Source organism: Bolinopsis microptera, chromosome 3 (genome assembly GCF_026151205.1).
Source record: "Bolinopsis microptera isolate Bmic1 chromosome 3, MBARI_Bmic_1.0, whole genome shotgun sequence".
Lineage (NCBI taxonomy): Eukaryota > Metazoa > Ctenophora > Tentaculata > Lobata > Bolinopsidae > Bolinopsis > Bolinopsis microptera.
The window spans coordinates 708,104-721,787 of NC_087074.1; the positions used below are offsets into that span (position 1 = coordinate 708,104).

General features: G+C 37.7%; 2 protein-coding genes across 2 annotated transcripts; one reads left to right on the forward strand and one right to left on the reverse strand.

The window, feature by feature from the left end:
- Positions 1–2,111: 2,111 nt before the first annotated feature.
- Positions 2,112–10,086, reverse strand: LOC134812412 (serine/threonine-protein kinase pim-2-like). The gene is made up of 3 exons (XM_063819815.1): positions 10,052–10,086; positions 8,963–9,845; positions 2,112–2,225 (listed from the first exon to the last, which is right to left on the reverse strand). Exons 1-3 carry the CDS (start codon positions 10,084–10,086, stop codon positions 2,112–2,114), a joined length of 1,032 nt encoding a protein of 343 aa, XP_063675885.1.
- A 1,908-nt stretch (positions 10,087–11,994) lies between these two features.
- Positions 11,995–13,524, forward strand: LOC134812604 (DNA-directed RNA polymerases I and III subunit RPAC1-like). Its single transcript, XM_063820091.1, has 3 exons — positions 11,995–12,367; positions 12,506–12,702; positions 12,927–13,524. The coding sequence occupies exons 1-3, from the start codon at positions 12,018–12,020 to the stop codon at positions 13,388–13,390; spliced, it is 1,011 nt and encodes a 336-aa protein (XP_063676161.1). The 5' UTR covers positions 11,995–12,017; the 3' UTR covers positions 13,391–13,524.
- The last annotated feature ends 160 nt before the right edge of the window (positions 13,525–13,684 follow it).

Genomic DNA, 13,684 nt, shown 5'->3' on the forward strand with positions numbered 1-13,684 from the left:
AGCAGATTCTGGTTGCGAGAATCATTATTGGATGCGCGCGCGACCCAGTAGTGCATCGCGCTACAATTGTATGACCCGCCGCGCACGAGTGCGCGGCCGGCCCCTTACCCAGTTACCCTAACCGGAGCCCTCTCGCTTGCAGTAGCGCGCGACCGCCAAACAATGAAACAAGCGCGTCATGCAGTACGTTGCTATAACCAGAGCCCTCTCGCTTGCAGTACGCGTAGACACATGGCTATGTGAACGCAGTACGCGTATGCACATGATGGCTATGTGAACGTGGCCCCCTGTATCATAGAAACGCTACATAACAGGGGTGACGCCACTTAATGAAACGACAATGGGGGTCACGACGTAATACAAAGTAATTTGAAATGGGGGCACGCCGCGCATCGTAGGGCAACTTTTGCATTTATAGCTTCGAATGATTCTATTTCTAAATTTGGACCCCTCATGGAAACTAAACAAATTTGATGCTCAGATCACGGGGTCACCTAGCGTTTAATTTTTGAAGTCTAATATAATGTTTTATGTCTATTCACTATTAATGCTCGCTTGCCAACTTTACTTTTCTCAGTCTCACACGTACGCGCGCGGATATGCAAAAAGGTTATGGATGATCAATATGAATAAATCTTTTTTGAATTTTTTCGAAGTATAGCGCGCGCAATTTTCCTTTCTTTTTTGTAATATTATCAATTATTTGCCTGACGCCAATATATAAGCTAAAAGCAAAATTATTTCATATTTGCACTCAACTTTGGAGGACGCGCCGTGCAAATTATCATTTTCACCTTGCAGAGCAACTGTCTGGAAAAGTTGACATCGTCAATAAACATTCAACTTTGATTTATTCATGAGCACACATTAAATTTGGCAAGTGTGTAATATAGCATGGATGAACATAGCGTTTAATACTAAATACATAATATTTAATACAATTGAATTTATTAAAATATGTGTTTACAACAATATACTTGCAGGGATCCCATGCTGTTAGTGTTCATAGAAGCTGCGGCAAAATTACAGGCTGAGTGCCGCCCAGTAAAAAACATCTGGATAAAATTTAAATTTAAGGCGCGCCGCGCGCGTATACCAGATATTTATTCGTTATTTAAAATCGAGCGCTACTAGGTTTTGTATATAACCCGGTTTAGTTGGAATCAAAACATTTAAAAGCACCGCAATTATTTTATTCACAATGCCTTATCTTTTACCACAACTAGTTTGTATTAGGTTTCATCCCGATGTTGCTAAAAATGTTTCATTAACTAATGTTATAGTAGTGGAATCTAGGTAAACTATAAGTAAAAATATAATATTAATCATAAGCTAAAATGTACTAATCTTTATATTCTAAATGGGGAAAAGAAGAAACATTGTCAGACAGTCGAGAAAATTGTCAGTCAGGCTATATGGCAGCTTTGTAGAATAAATCTTGGGGAACGGGGATATTTTAGAATTTTACACAATTTAGCAGTGTCTATTGTAAGTGTTGTGGCGATTCACTCTGTGTTACATTTTTTTCTTTATTGCGTCAAATATGGAATAATCATTGACCTAGTCCACATGCCTTGCAAACTTAAACCACGGTATTTGTAAGTTCCTAATACTCGCCAAAGATGGGTCCTTTCCATTCAATCGTTGGAGAAAGCTTAACAACAAACTAGTTGGCTGCATACTGCATAGTGCATTCTGTTTTGATTTTAGTAGGTCTTAGTATTTATCTCTATAGCTATTGCCTTGCAGTTTTAAGAGCACTCTCATTAAATTATTTTAATGCAGTCACTCAGATAAGTTTTATACCTGGACACTTCAACAAAGGCACATACTCTGCCCACAATTGCAATAATGTATCTGTATAGAATTATTACTATTATTTAGGACCCTGGTCATTAGGAAAGTTTGCACGAGATGGACCACGTTTTTCCCAATTTAACTTTAGGAGATTGCCACAGGAAGAACTTTAAGGCAAGATATGAACTTATTGTTTCATTGAAAACTTATTGTTTCATTGATATTTCACATGTCTATAGTTCAACTAAATTGAGTTTCGATTAAAACAATTTTTGAAACATTTAGTAGAGGGAAATTGAGGCTAACGAGTCATTTTACATTTTTTTTCTAATGACAGTTTCCAAGCATGCAATCAAATTTTGAACGTGTTTAATCGATTCGTCAGATCTCACTCTTTCAGAATCCGAGAGAAGAGGGACATTTTTTCGCTAATTGAGAAAAAAATGAGTCTAACAAGTCATTTCTAATTTTTGAATTATATTTGAATAATAATGTCTATCAAAATATCCTCTGACCTAAATTACATGAGATGGATGTTCTAGGCCCAGCCTACCCCTTTTTTCGTTTTAATGGAGGGTAAAGCGGGGGGGGGGGGGGGGGGGGGGGGCCGGGGGATCAGGTACCAAGTGCCGGACATCACGTCGACTAGGCTATCCACTCCGATAATCGTTACCGATAATTATCTCCGATAATTCGTTAAAAAAGGTTATCTGTTTATCTAGATAAAACATATTTTTATCGGTATAAAAATTCACTAGAAATTACCGAAAAAACTGCCACAATACCGTAACATTTTAAAGAAATATTAGTGTTTTTTGCCTTCCCAAGTAATCCAAGAAACAGTCCCAAACGTTTTATAGTATGATAGAAGACGTAGTTTACTTAAATGTGAGCTTAAGAGGTTTATTTACATTTGTATACCTATGGAACTGTAGAACTGTAGAACTGTAGAAGTCTAGAAAAAGTTATTGACATTGTTATCTTGAGGCTAGGGTGCTGGCGTTCTACCTTACAACCATTCTGGAGATAGGAACGAGCATGTTACTGTTAACAAGAGTCAAAAATACCGGCAGGGCACTCAATTAAATCCCGTAAGTGTTCTAGGCGTGAAACATTGTGTTCAGGAGAAGGAATCTGTTGCTTAAGTTATCCACAGGATAAGGAAACGGTTCACTGAATCACTTTAAATGTTTTACTGTTTCGAGGAGAATTGGTATTTGTTGCACTACTGTTCTCAGGAGAAGGATACCGGTGGTCTACTGTTTTGAAGAGAACTGGTGCACTACTGTTTTCAGGAGAAGGAAACCGGTGGTCTACTGTATTGAAGAGAACTAGTGCGTTACTGTTCTCAGGAGAAGGAAACCGGTGGTCTACTGTTTTGAAGAGAACTGGTGCACTACTGTTCTCAGGAGAAGGAAACCGGTGGTCTACTGTATTGAAGAGAACTAGTGCGTTACTGTTCTCAGGAGAAGGAAACCGGTGGTCTACTGTATTGAAGAGAACTAGTGCGTTACTGTTCTCAGGAGAAGGAAACCATTGGTCTACTGTTTTGAAGAGAACTGGTACACTACTGTTTTTAGGAGAAGGAAACCGGTGATCTACTGTTTTGAAGAGAACTAGTGCGTTACTGTTCTCAGGAGAAGGAAACCGGTGATCTACTGTTTTGAAGAGAACTAGTGCGTTACTGTTCTCAGGAGAAGGAAACCAGTGGTCTACTGTTTTGAATAGAACTAGTGCTTTACTGTTCTCAGGAGAAGGAAACCAGTGGTTTACTGTTTTGAAGAGAACTAGTGCGTTACTGTTCTCAGGAGAAGGAAACCAGTGGTCTACTGTTTTGAAGAGAACTAGTGCGTTACTGTTCTCAGGAGAAGGAAACCCTTGGTCTACTGTTTTGAAGAGAACTGGTACACTACTGTTCTCAGGAGAAGGTAACCGGTGATCTACTGTTTTGAAGAGAACTAGTGCGTTACTGTTCTCAGGAGAAGGAAACCAGTGATCTACTGTTTTGAAGAGAACTAGTGCGTTACTGTTCTCAGGAGAAGGAAACCAGTGGTCTACTGTTTTGAAGAGAACTAGTGCGTTACTGTTCTCAGGAGAAGGAAACCAGTGGTCTACTTTTTTGAAGAGAACTAGTGCGTTACTGTTCTCAGGAGAAGGAAACCCTTGGTCTACTGTTTTGAAGAGAACTGGTACACTACTGTTCTCAGGAGAAGGAAACCGGTGATCTACTGTTTTGAAGAGAACTGGTACACTACTGTTCTTAGGAGAAGACAAACCGTTGGTCTACTGTTTTGAAGAGAACTGGTACACTATTGTTCTCCGGCCCGGAGAAGAAAACTGATGCTCTAATATTTTCAAAAGAAAGGAAGTTGTACTTTAGCAAGATTACTGGTAAACAGTAATAAAAGTCGACAATCAGTTTTTGTGAAATTTGGAAAACATTTTGGCTTTGGCCTTCAGCAGAAAAATTATCGGTTTTATCTGTTTTATCTAGATAAAACCTAAATTTTTATCTGTTTATCTAGATAAAAGATTTCATACCGATAATGGATAGCCTAACGTCGACTAAGTGTAGTTTTGGATATTTTTCACTAGACCCACCCACCCCCTTTGCGGTACTAACTGTTTTTTTGGATAATACGTAAGACACCCACCCCTTTTGCCGCCTTTTGCGGTACTAACTGTCGAAAAAATCGTGGTACTAACTGTTTTTTGGTATATAGAATAAGATACCCACCCAGAAATTGCTTTTTTAAAAAAAGAGCTCAATTAAATTTTAAAGGAAGACTTTACAAAATTTTAAAAATTAAAAAAAAACCCAAAAAAAAACTTTAAAAACCTCAAAACCCATTCCCAAAATTGAAATTTGAGGTAAAATGGGTTTTTTTTGGGGTTAGACACCCCCTTTAGTACCATGTACTAACTGTTTTTTTGGAAAATGGGCAGTAGACCCACCAGTTAGTACCATGTACTAACTGTGTTTTTAGAAGAAAAAATGACCCACCCACCAACGTGATGTCCGGCACTAAGTGTATGATCTCCCCCCGGGTAAAGTGAGGCTAACAGATCATTTCTAATTTCAGAATTATATCTTTTAACAATAACGTCCTTTAAACTTTGACCTGGTATACATTATATAATAGATACTTTAGGTCGATGTTAGACTCGACTGTATCTACCCTTCCTGTCTTTTGATGGAGGGTAAAATAAGGCTAACTATCAAGGTTTGTTCATTACTTGTTCTACTGCTTCTTTGGACTAGCCCATCAAATCGTTTCTGTCTAACCTGTATTCATGAATAGTCGACAATCATAATATACTAACCTGACATGAGTTTTGGGAGGTGAGATTGAGGCTAAATCCTGTCACCCTTATTATAATATTCAACAAGTGATAGTTTTAATGTTGAATGCTTTTATTTACTGTAAGATTTAATTTTTGCCTTGACCAAAGATAAATAAGGTTAGAGGGTAGCCTCAATCCAACCTCACATAACTTATGATAAAGCCTCAATTACCTTTGGGCTGCAATAACACTTTTTTAAGTGGGTCTATAACCTGTTTCCGCACATTAAAGTTAAAATGCAGTCGAATTCTTAATTAGCCTCATTTTGGCCTCCTACAAGTAGACTCAACGATTTCTGAAATGTTAAGCTTGAAGAGGATGAATCAATCTTTATTGTTGACACATTAGATAGTCACAATACCAAACCTGCTCGAAAATATACACAAAAGTATACTTGTTAGCCTCATTTTACCCTCTCAAAAGGTGGTTCGCCTCATTTTCACCTCGAATATTTGAAGCTTAGATTTCAATCAAGTATAATCACTATGGATTATACTTGCAACTTGGATATCATGGACGTAACACGAGAAAGTTCTTTTTTGAAAGTGATGAGGCTAATTTGTTAGCCTCAATTGTCCCTCGCAGTTCAATCACTCCTACTGAGTCTCGTGAGTCAGCTAGGAGGTTTCCGGACATCGATTTTCTATACGCATATCAAAAATCAAATGCGTAACTAAAACAAAAATGAAATTACAGAAGTTTTAAATTTTTTTGTTGCTTTCTCTCAAATCAGATCTATTGGAAGACTTCGAGGTCAGAATACATGTTGAATATTTTGTTTTTTTAGTTTCTATCCATTTAACGTTCTATTATATTCAAGCTTTTCATTTAAAATTAAAACAATTCCTTCACATCATGGAGCCAGCCAGGGTGTGGACTGGCTATACCTTGTTAAATAATTTCCATCCCATTACATAATAATACTAAATAAATGTAAAAGATTTGCATTGTTTTAATTAATACAAAACTATATTATGATATATATAATATATTATATAATATAAATATATATATATACATGTGTATAATATTTAAATAATTGCCAGTGAACAGTTTATTGTTATTCGTCTAATCATTTCTTTCTCAAGCAAGTCCGTAAAATATGAAAAAGACAGTGCCATGACAGAGATAAAGTTGTGCCAAAAGAAAATTGCATTGGAGCCAGTAAAGAGGTTAGTTACTTGTCAGCATGTTGAATTGTAATGTGAATTTTTAGTACTTATTATTTAGCAAGTCACCATGTAATACTGATGTTAAGAGTTAACTGTACTTATATAACTTCTCAGATAAGCAATCTAGATCCCAAAAACACTTCGTTTTTTTCAAGGAACTTAAATATGGGGTTTAATATCAAAATTAAGGGGCTCAATTTTAAAATTTGGTCTAGAGTAGGTCTGTCTCAAAAATAGCACTGATTATTCTTCCATATTTTGAATTATAACATTTAGCAACAGGCAGAGTAAACAGTTCTGCCTGGCTCTAGGAGTACTTTATTTGGACATTGACTTGACACTAGTAAATCAGACTAAATATATTAGATTGTATTATCTTCTACATTAAGGTGAGGATTGAAACAGACAAGACAACCAGAAAAGTAAAACTTTTAACAGCTGATGAAACATGCTTGCTAGTGTGAGTGCTCATTGCATCAGCAAAGCAGCACAAATACTGAGGTGCTATTTCATTGATTAGATTCCAATCCACATACTTTCGAAATGGACTGTCCCTGTTCAAATAGGAAAACTTGCTCTGAGCTACGTCAAGTATATCCTTCAGGGTTTCTGAAATGTCACAGGAATACTCCTTGAAGAGATAAATCACGCTTTGCAAGGAGTACTGTCTTTTTGAGATTCTATGCTGGGAATAATTGTTCATTGGTATTAGCCGGCACAAGTAACCCATTACTAATTGAACGAACTCTTGATCACTGAGCATTGCCCTGAAAAATTCACATGTCGTGTGTTTGACATTTTTATCTGCTGTACATTTGGCTATGTACATACCATAATAAACGACTGCTTGGTAATTGTATTCCTTCTTATCTTCACAAAACATACGAGAGAATAACTTGGTAGAACTATCCAGGAGACACTTTTCAAACTTCTCCTTCTCGTCAGAAACTGCCAAGTTGGTAATCATTGTCATAGTCATGTTGGTGAAATGTCTTAAGTCCAGCGCTTCATCACATATCATTTGTTTTATAATGCTCATACATCCTCCTATGATAGGATCCTTGATCTTTTGAGTCCAAGATTTGTCTCCTGTACAAAAGTACGCTGAAGTTAAACCAAATGCAATGTTTCCGTTGGCTTCATTAGAACTGAAAATAGGGTTAAATTTAACTATAATATAGGATAGATGATAGTTTAATTTCTCCACTGTTAAAATATGATGAAAATTATATGTGACGGTTTATACACTGTAAATTGATACATATCTTTGAAATGACCAGGAATGGAAATGTTAAATCAAGATGACATGGTTACGCTTATAAAATGTCAAAGAATGTCAAACTTTCTTCAATAGGGCTAGGGCTTACCTTTCGATTGGGATGATTGTCAAAGCAATAAGCGTAATTGTGATGTATCTCATAACTCTGTGTATTACTTTGTATTGTTAACTTCCTTATTTGGATAGATGTTAGGAGAGCGAGCAGGGTTGTGTTTTTCTATCAGGAAAGAAATCATGAATATTTTTACATTGCAAGGAATTTCAAAAATATCGAGTATCTTTCATGATTATATAATTATATAATACATTTTTTAGGTTATTGTCAATTTGGACGTCTAGGTTAGTTAAGTGCTATAACATATTGTAGAAATGTAGTATATAACATGTAGTCTATAACATTGTCAGGAAATGTCAACAAAATGTCAAAAATACAAATCCATGCCCTTCAACTCGGCTGGATTTAACAGTAAATAAGAAGTGATCAGATTTTAACAAAACACGAACTTTATATTTCATACTAGTCGTGTAGGGGGATGCACACCTGCTGACCAAAAGCCACGTTCGTTTTGATTGTAAAATATATGAAGAGAACCAGATTTGACAGTTTAATTTCATATTCTCTTGATAGGGTTAACACCTGGTCCAGAGCACAGAGTGACTTCTATGCTAACTACCAGACCCTTTCGAGTGATAAATCTCTTCTGTAAAATATAAAACTGGGACGTTATTTACAACTTTAAGATTGGGACACAAGTTTTTATCAATAGTATCGATTCTTTTGGTATTGTAAAGTAGTGCACTCTGAATTGCATGTTACTGGCTACTGGCTGGTGATTCAGTTGAGACTGTCGCTGGATCAAATAATCAGGCTGATTCGAGGCTCTTTTATATTCTCAATCGTGACTTGTATCACTCGAACTGACCTCACTGATTTTCAATCAGTGATTAATCACTTGCACTGGTCATAAATAAATGCAATGAAAACTGTGAAATTTCAGTCAAGGAAACGGTCTAGAGTCTAGAGTCCAGTATGGAGTCACGTGACCTTGATATCCGGTATCAGTCGGTTGAGCCAGAGGAGTGACGAATAAACAAGCACTATTCTGGTAGAAGAGGGAATAAGTGGCGAAGTTAAGGATCAAGCTATCAAGAAGAGAAGAAAAACATAATCATGATCATTGATTTGTTTAATCAAACACACAAGAAGATTGAGAAATCTGGATATCAAAAAAATGTAATAGCATGAAACGTAAACAAAAATAGATATTCAATTTAAACATGATGGTTATAATTTTAATTCCAGTTAAATAGCCATAACATTTTAGATAGAAAAGAAGCAATTTGTTTAAAAGCAGTATAAAAATCAAACTCTGAGCCAGGGATGACGAATAAGATCAGACAACATAATTCTGACATCAGGATTGGGATCCAGACAGCTTCTGAGGAAGTTAAGTCTCAGAGTCCGCTCTGAGTAGGTCGGGTTAAGTTGTTCCATATTCTTGAACTCCTGAACTTCCTTTCTGGTGTTAAAAGGGCAGTCTCCGTTAAGAAGGACGAAGGAAATACAGCCAATAGCCCAAACAGAAGCCTGGAATGAACGATAGGATCCTGTCAAGAAATACTCCGGAGGTATGTAGACAGCTGTTCCCCGGAAGTAAGAGTAAGGGTCAGAGGACAGCTTGGCAGAGGAACCAAAGTCTATTAGTTTTATCTGTTTGGTGACGGGGTTGTAGAGAATGTTCTCGTCCTTGAGGTCCCGATGGTCGATGTTCTGGAGAGTGAGATAGTAAACAACGTTAACCAGCTGTCTGATAATGTGTGCGCTGTCTCTGGAGGACAGAGCTCTGTGCTTGTCGATATGCATAAAGAGGTCCTCAAATCCGGGGAGGTACTCCATAACAAAGTACCAGGTGTACTGGTGGTTATCTTTGTAAACTTCTAGAATGTTCAGGATATTGGGATGAGAGAGGGACTCCCAGAGGACTAGTTCGTTGGGTAACCACTCTTGTCTCTTCACACACCAGGTCTTGTTACTGCAGTTTGCGTCGTCCATTATCTTCACTGCTAGGAGCTGTTTTGTTGTTCTGTTCTGACATAGGTAGACTGCTCCGTAACCTCCTTCACCGAGTGGCTTGATAAGCTTGTACTTCTTAACGAATTCTGGAGCTTTTCCAATAGACTTCATCTTCTGTAGAGTAGTAGCGGTTGTGTTCGTTGAAGAGTTGATTGGTGCTGGTAAACGATTGATACTGCTTTGGAGATGAGAGCCAGTATTTATATCTGGGTGGGAATGTTAAGGCCAGAGGGGGAGGGGGGGTGGGGCTCGTCTCCATTCCTTGTTGGTATTTACATTCCGTTTCAGATATCCAACATATGAGGTGATGAGACACGAGGGATAGTGACATGTAGTTACGTGAGATAGTCCTTCTCACATGTCACGTGACAATATTGTTAGTACATTGTCAGACCCTTGTTAGACTTGTGAACTCTCATGAGGCGGTCACGGAGACCCTTGTCAGACTGGCCTCATTAAACGTGAATCAGACATTAACAACCTCATTTGTCTTGGTGTCAAAGGATCTGGGTCTAGGAAACTGGAATGCATATTTACTTCGTTAGATTTAATATTTGGGCATATCTGAAGTTACTCAACTAGTTGGTGAAAGATACTGTAATAAAATCTTGAATTCTCCGAGAGAAAATTAGACGAAAAATATGCTTGTAAAATTGATGAAGTTTATTAGATCATGATCATGAGGTTCAATTTAGTGATAAAATAACTGCCTTTTTGTCCGCCTCTGTAACATCAGGCCTACATTAACAACAGTCGACTGTACTCCTTTGCCTTCGATTGCGGTTTGCATCCTTTGCCACAGAGTACAGTTTCCACCTTCAAGTTGGTAAAATGGGTCAGGAGGACTAAAGGGTCTACATTTTACGAGTACTGTAATACGCGGATCAATTTATGTAGACTTGTTCACGCGTCTTTGGCGCGCATATTAATCGCGCGCGATGAATATAATTCGATCGTTTTGAAAAAAAATTCTCAAGCTTTCATAAATAACTTAGCTTTGTTTTGAGGACATGGAAACTGTTGTTATCTTGGCCAAGTAAGCCCAGGAAAAAACGCTAACGTGCAACAAAACTGTTAGCAGCATTGAAACTTCATGCACGTGCAATTTAGGTAACCTAGCAACATGTCGTGTGCGCACACATTGTTCTGGTAGTGCTCTTGTTGTAGTCGTTTTATCCGGTAGTTCGCATTTTGGTTACACCTCACCTCACACAAGTCCTCTACATCATATGTCTACTTATGATCCTGAATCTACATGGAGGACTCAACTATTTTCGCAACCGCGATATTCATTCTGCCCTTGACATCTTGTTTACTTCGAAGTTTTGTTCATTAACTCTGCGTTTCATCCGCTCCACCTAGCAGATGGCTACTGGATTCCAAGTACTTGCTTAAACAGACGATAAGGTCGGTGTTCGTTTATAGGTTAGGAAGAATTGGTTGGAGACTAGATGAGTTATACTCCGTGTTTTGTATGAAAATTATGACGGTTAATTTTGGCGCAGGCTTCGGCATCTTTAATTTGGCCATTTTCAAGCCTTCCCGTCTTTAATTTATTTTTGTTGGATTCAGAGTAACATGATACTGCGTCTTGGACAAATCTGGTAAATAGTTTTCTGTTGTTCTTAACGAGGTGAGGGTCAAACTGAGGAGAGCAAGGTTACACAGAGAATTTTGCCAAAGAGTACTATTAAATGAAAAGGATGAACCAGGAGAGTATTCTCTCCAAACAAAATTTGTAAGAATTCTACAGAAGAGTATTCTCTCCGAAGAACGATTATGGAAGTTGAACCTCCAAAAGGATGATTAGAGAAAGAATTTTGCCAAAGAGTACTATTAAATGAAAAGGATGAACCAGGAGAGTATTCTCTCCGAATAAAATTTATAAGAATTCTACAGGAGAGTATTCTCTCCGAAGAACAATTATGGAAGTTGAACCTCGAAAAGGATGATTAGAAAGAGAATTTCACCAAAGAGTACTATTAAATGAAAAGGATGAACCAGGAGAGTATTCTCTCCGAACAAAATTTATAAGAATTCTACAGGAGAGTATTCTCTCCGAAGAACGATTATGGAAGTTGAACCTCGAAAAGGATGATTAGAGAGAGAATCTTGCCAAAGAGTACTATTAAATGAAAAGGATGAACCAGGAGAGTATTCTCTCCGAACAAAATTTATAAGAATTCTACAGGAGAGTATTCTCTCCGAAGAACGATTATGGGAATTAATGGAGGGGGGGGGGGGGTGTCAATGATTTCGTATGCCCGCGATTATTAATAATTTTTGATTTGTATTTTGTAATGGCTCACTATACTCACTTGTAATATTAATAATTAATATCCCATCTAGTATGGCTCACATAGAAGAGATACGAAACAAGATCCACCTAGACCTACACACTGTCCGAAACACTGAAGATTCCAAATACCCGGGAACTTACTCCGGCTACGATGACTCCTGGAACTATGCCAAGTTTAAGAACAATTTCAAACTGGAGATCGTATCTCGGTCAGCTCGTGAGGTGGAATTTGACATGATTGGGATTGATACTCCGTTTGCTAATGCGTTCAGGAGGATACTACTGGCGGAGGTACCCACCATGGCAGTAGAGGAGGTGTTTATCAACAATAATACAAGTGTTATGCAGGATGAGGTACTAGCTCACAGACTTGGACTTCTGCCAATAAATGTCGACCCCAGGTAGTCATACAACAACTCTCTGTTCTTCTTTTGTTTCTAATCTTTAGAATCGTTTAGTATGTCGTGAATTTTGTGTTGTAATTTTCTATAAATCTTTCCAGAATTCACAATTTTATCGTTGTATTCTACAATCTACAGGCTATTTGAAATGAAAAAGAAGGGTGACAAAGTTACAGAGCGAAACACACTAAAGTTCAGACTGAAAGTCAGATGCAAGCGAAACAAGAAGGCTCCGACAGATACTACGAATCCAGACGAGCTGTATCTAAATGCTAAGGTTTACACAAGGACCATTGAATGGGAGCCCATTGGTGAACAGAAAAACTGGATCCCAGGTTTGTGCTTTTTTTTGGTTTAGCCTATACATATAAGACATATGGCACGTCAAATAAGTTTAAATTGAATGCACCATTTCTGTTTTTTTTCTTCACGCTTCTACTAATTACCATGTAAAAATGTAAAACTGAATATAAGAGGTAAAGTTAATCTCCCATAATGACAGTTGATCAGATTTTTAAAAACTGTTCCTTTATTATTTATTTATTCAGAATTTCACCAGGTGGAGTGAGGTTTACAGAGGACGACATTCTTGTCAACGTACTCAGACCCGGCCAAGAGCTGGACATGGTACTTCACGCTGTTAAAGGTATTGGATCTGACCATGCTAAATTCTCACCCGTCGCTACTGCATCCTACAGACTTATGCCCGAGATTCAGCTTCTTCAACCTTTCCGAGGTCACCTCGCTGACAAACTGAAGGGGTGTTTCTCTCCGGGGGTTGTTGAGATAGTTGATGGTGAAGCGGTTGTTAAAAGTGCTCGAGTGGACACGGGGAGTAGAGAGGTTTTAAGACACAGTGAGCTTGCTGATAAAGTTAAACTTCTTAAAGTTAGAGACCATTTTATTTTCACTATTGAGTCCACGGGGGCACTTGAGCCTCTTGAATTAATGAGGGAGGCTATCAAAATTTTAAAAGACAAGTGTAAGGTTTATAGGAAAGAGCTGGATGTTTTTACAACTTGAAAAGTAAGGTTTTTTACTTTTTTACTTTAAATTATTACATTTTATTATAAGTTATTGATGCAGGTCTGTGAAATTGGTCTCGCTATTATATTTCGAGATCAATTTTAAATTTTAAATCTTCATTTATTTTATCCATTGAGCCTATTATTAACAATGCTAATCCCTATGCCTAATTCTAAGAGTATCAGAGGAATACGATTGTCACGCCATCTAGCTTCTGAGTGGGCAAATAGTTAGCAGTTTGGTTTCCTGGGTTACAGTGGCGTAACGTTGCTAGGTTACAGTGGCGTAACG

Bases quoted from the DNA above. Each gene is read 5' to 3' on its own strand.
- LOC134812412 (XM_063819815.1), bottom strand. From the start codon at position 10,086: ATGAGAGTTCACAAGTCTAACAAGGGTCTGACAAT. The intron at 9,846-10,051 runs GTACTAACAATA...TCATCTCCAAAG, and splicing joins TCTAACAAGGGTCTGACAAT to CAGTATCAATCGTTTACCAG. The intron at 2,226-8,962 runs GTTTGATTTTTA...TTTCTCAATTAG, and splicing joins TTCGTCATCCCTGGCTCAGA to CGAAAAAATGTCCCTCTTCT.
- LOC134812604 (XM_063820091.1), top strand. From the start codon at position 12,018: ATGGCTCACATAGAAGAGATACGAAACAAGATCCACCTAGACCTACAC. The intron at 12,368-12,505 runs GTAGTCATACAA...TACAATCTACAG, and splicing joins CCAATAAATGTCGACCCCAG to GCTATTTGAAATGAAAAAGA. The intron at 12,703-12,926 runs GTTTGTGCTTTT...GAATTTCACCAG, and splicing joins ACAGAAAAACTGGATCCCAG to GTGGAGTGAGGTTTACAGAG.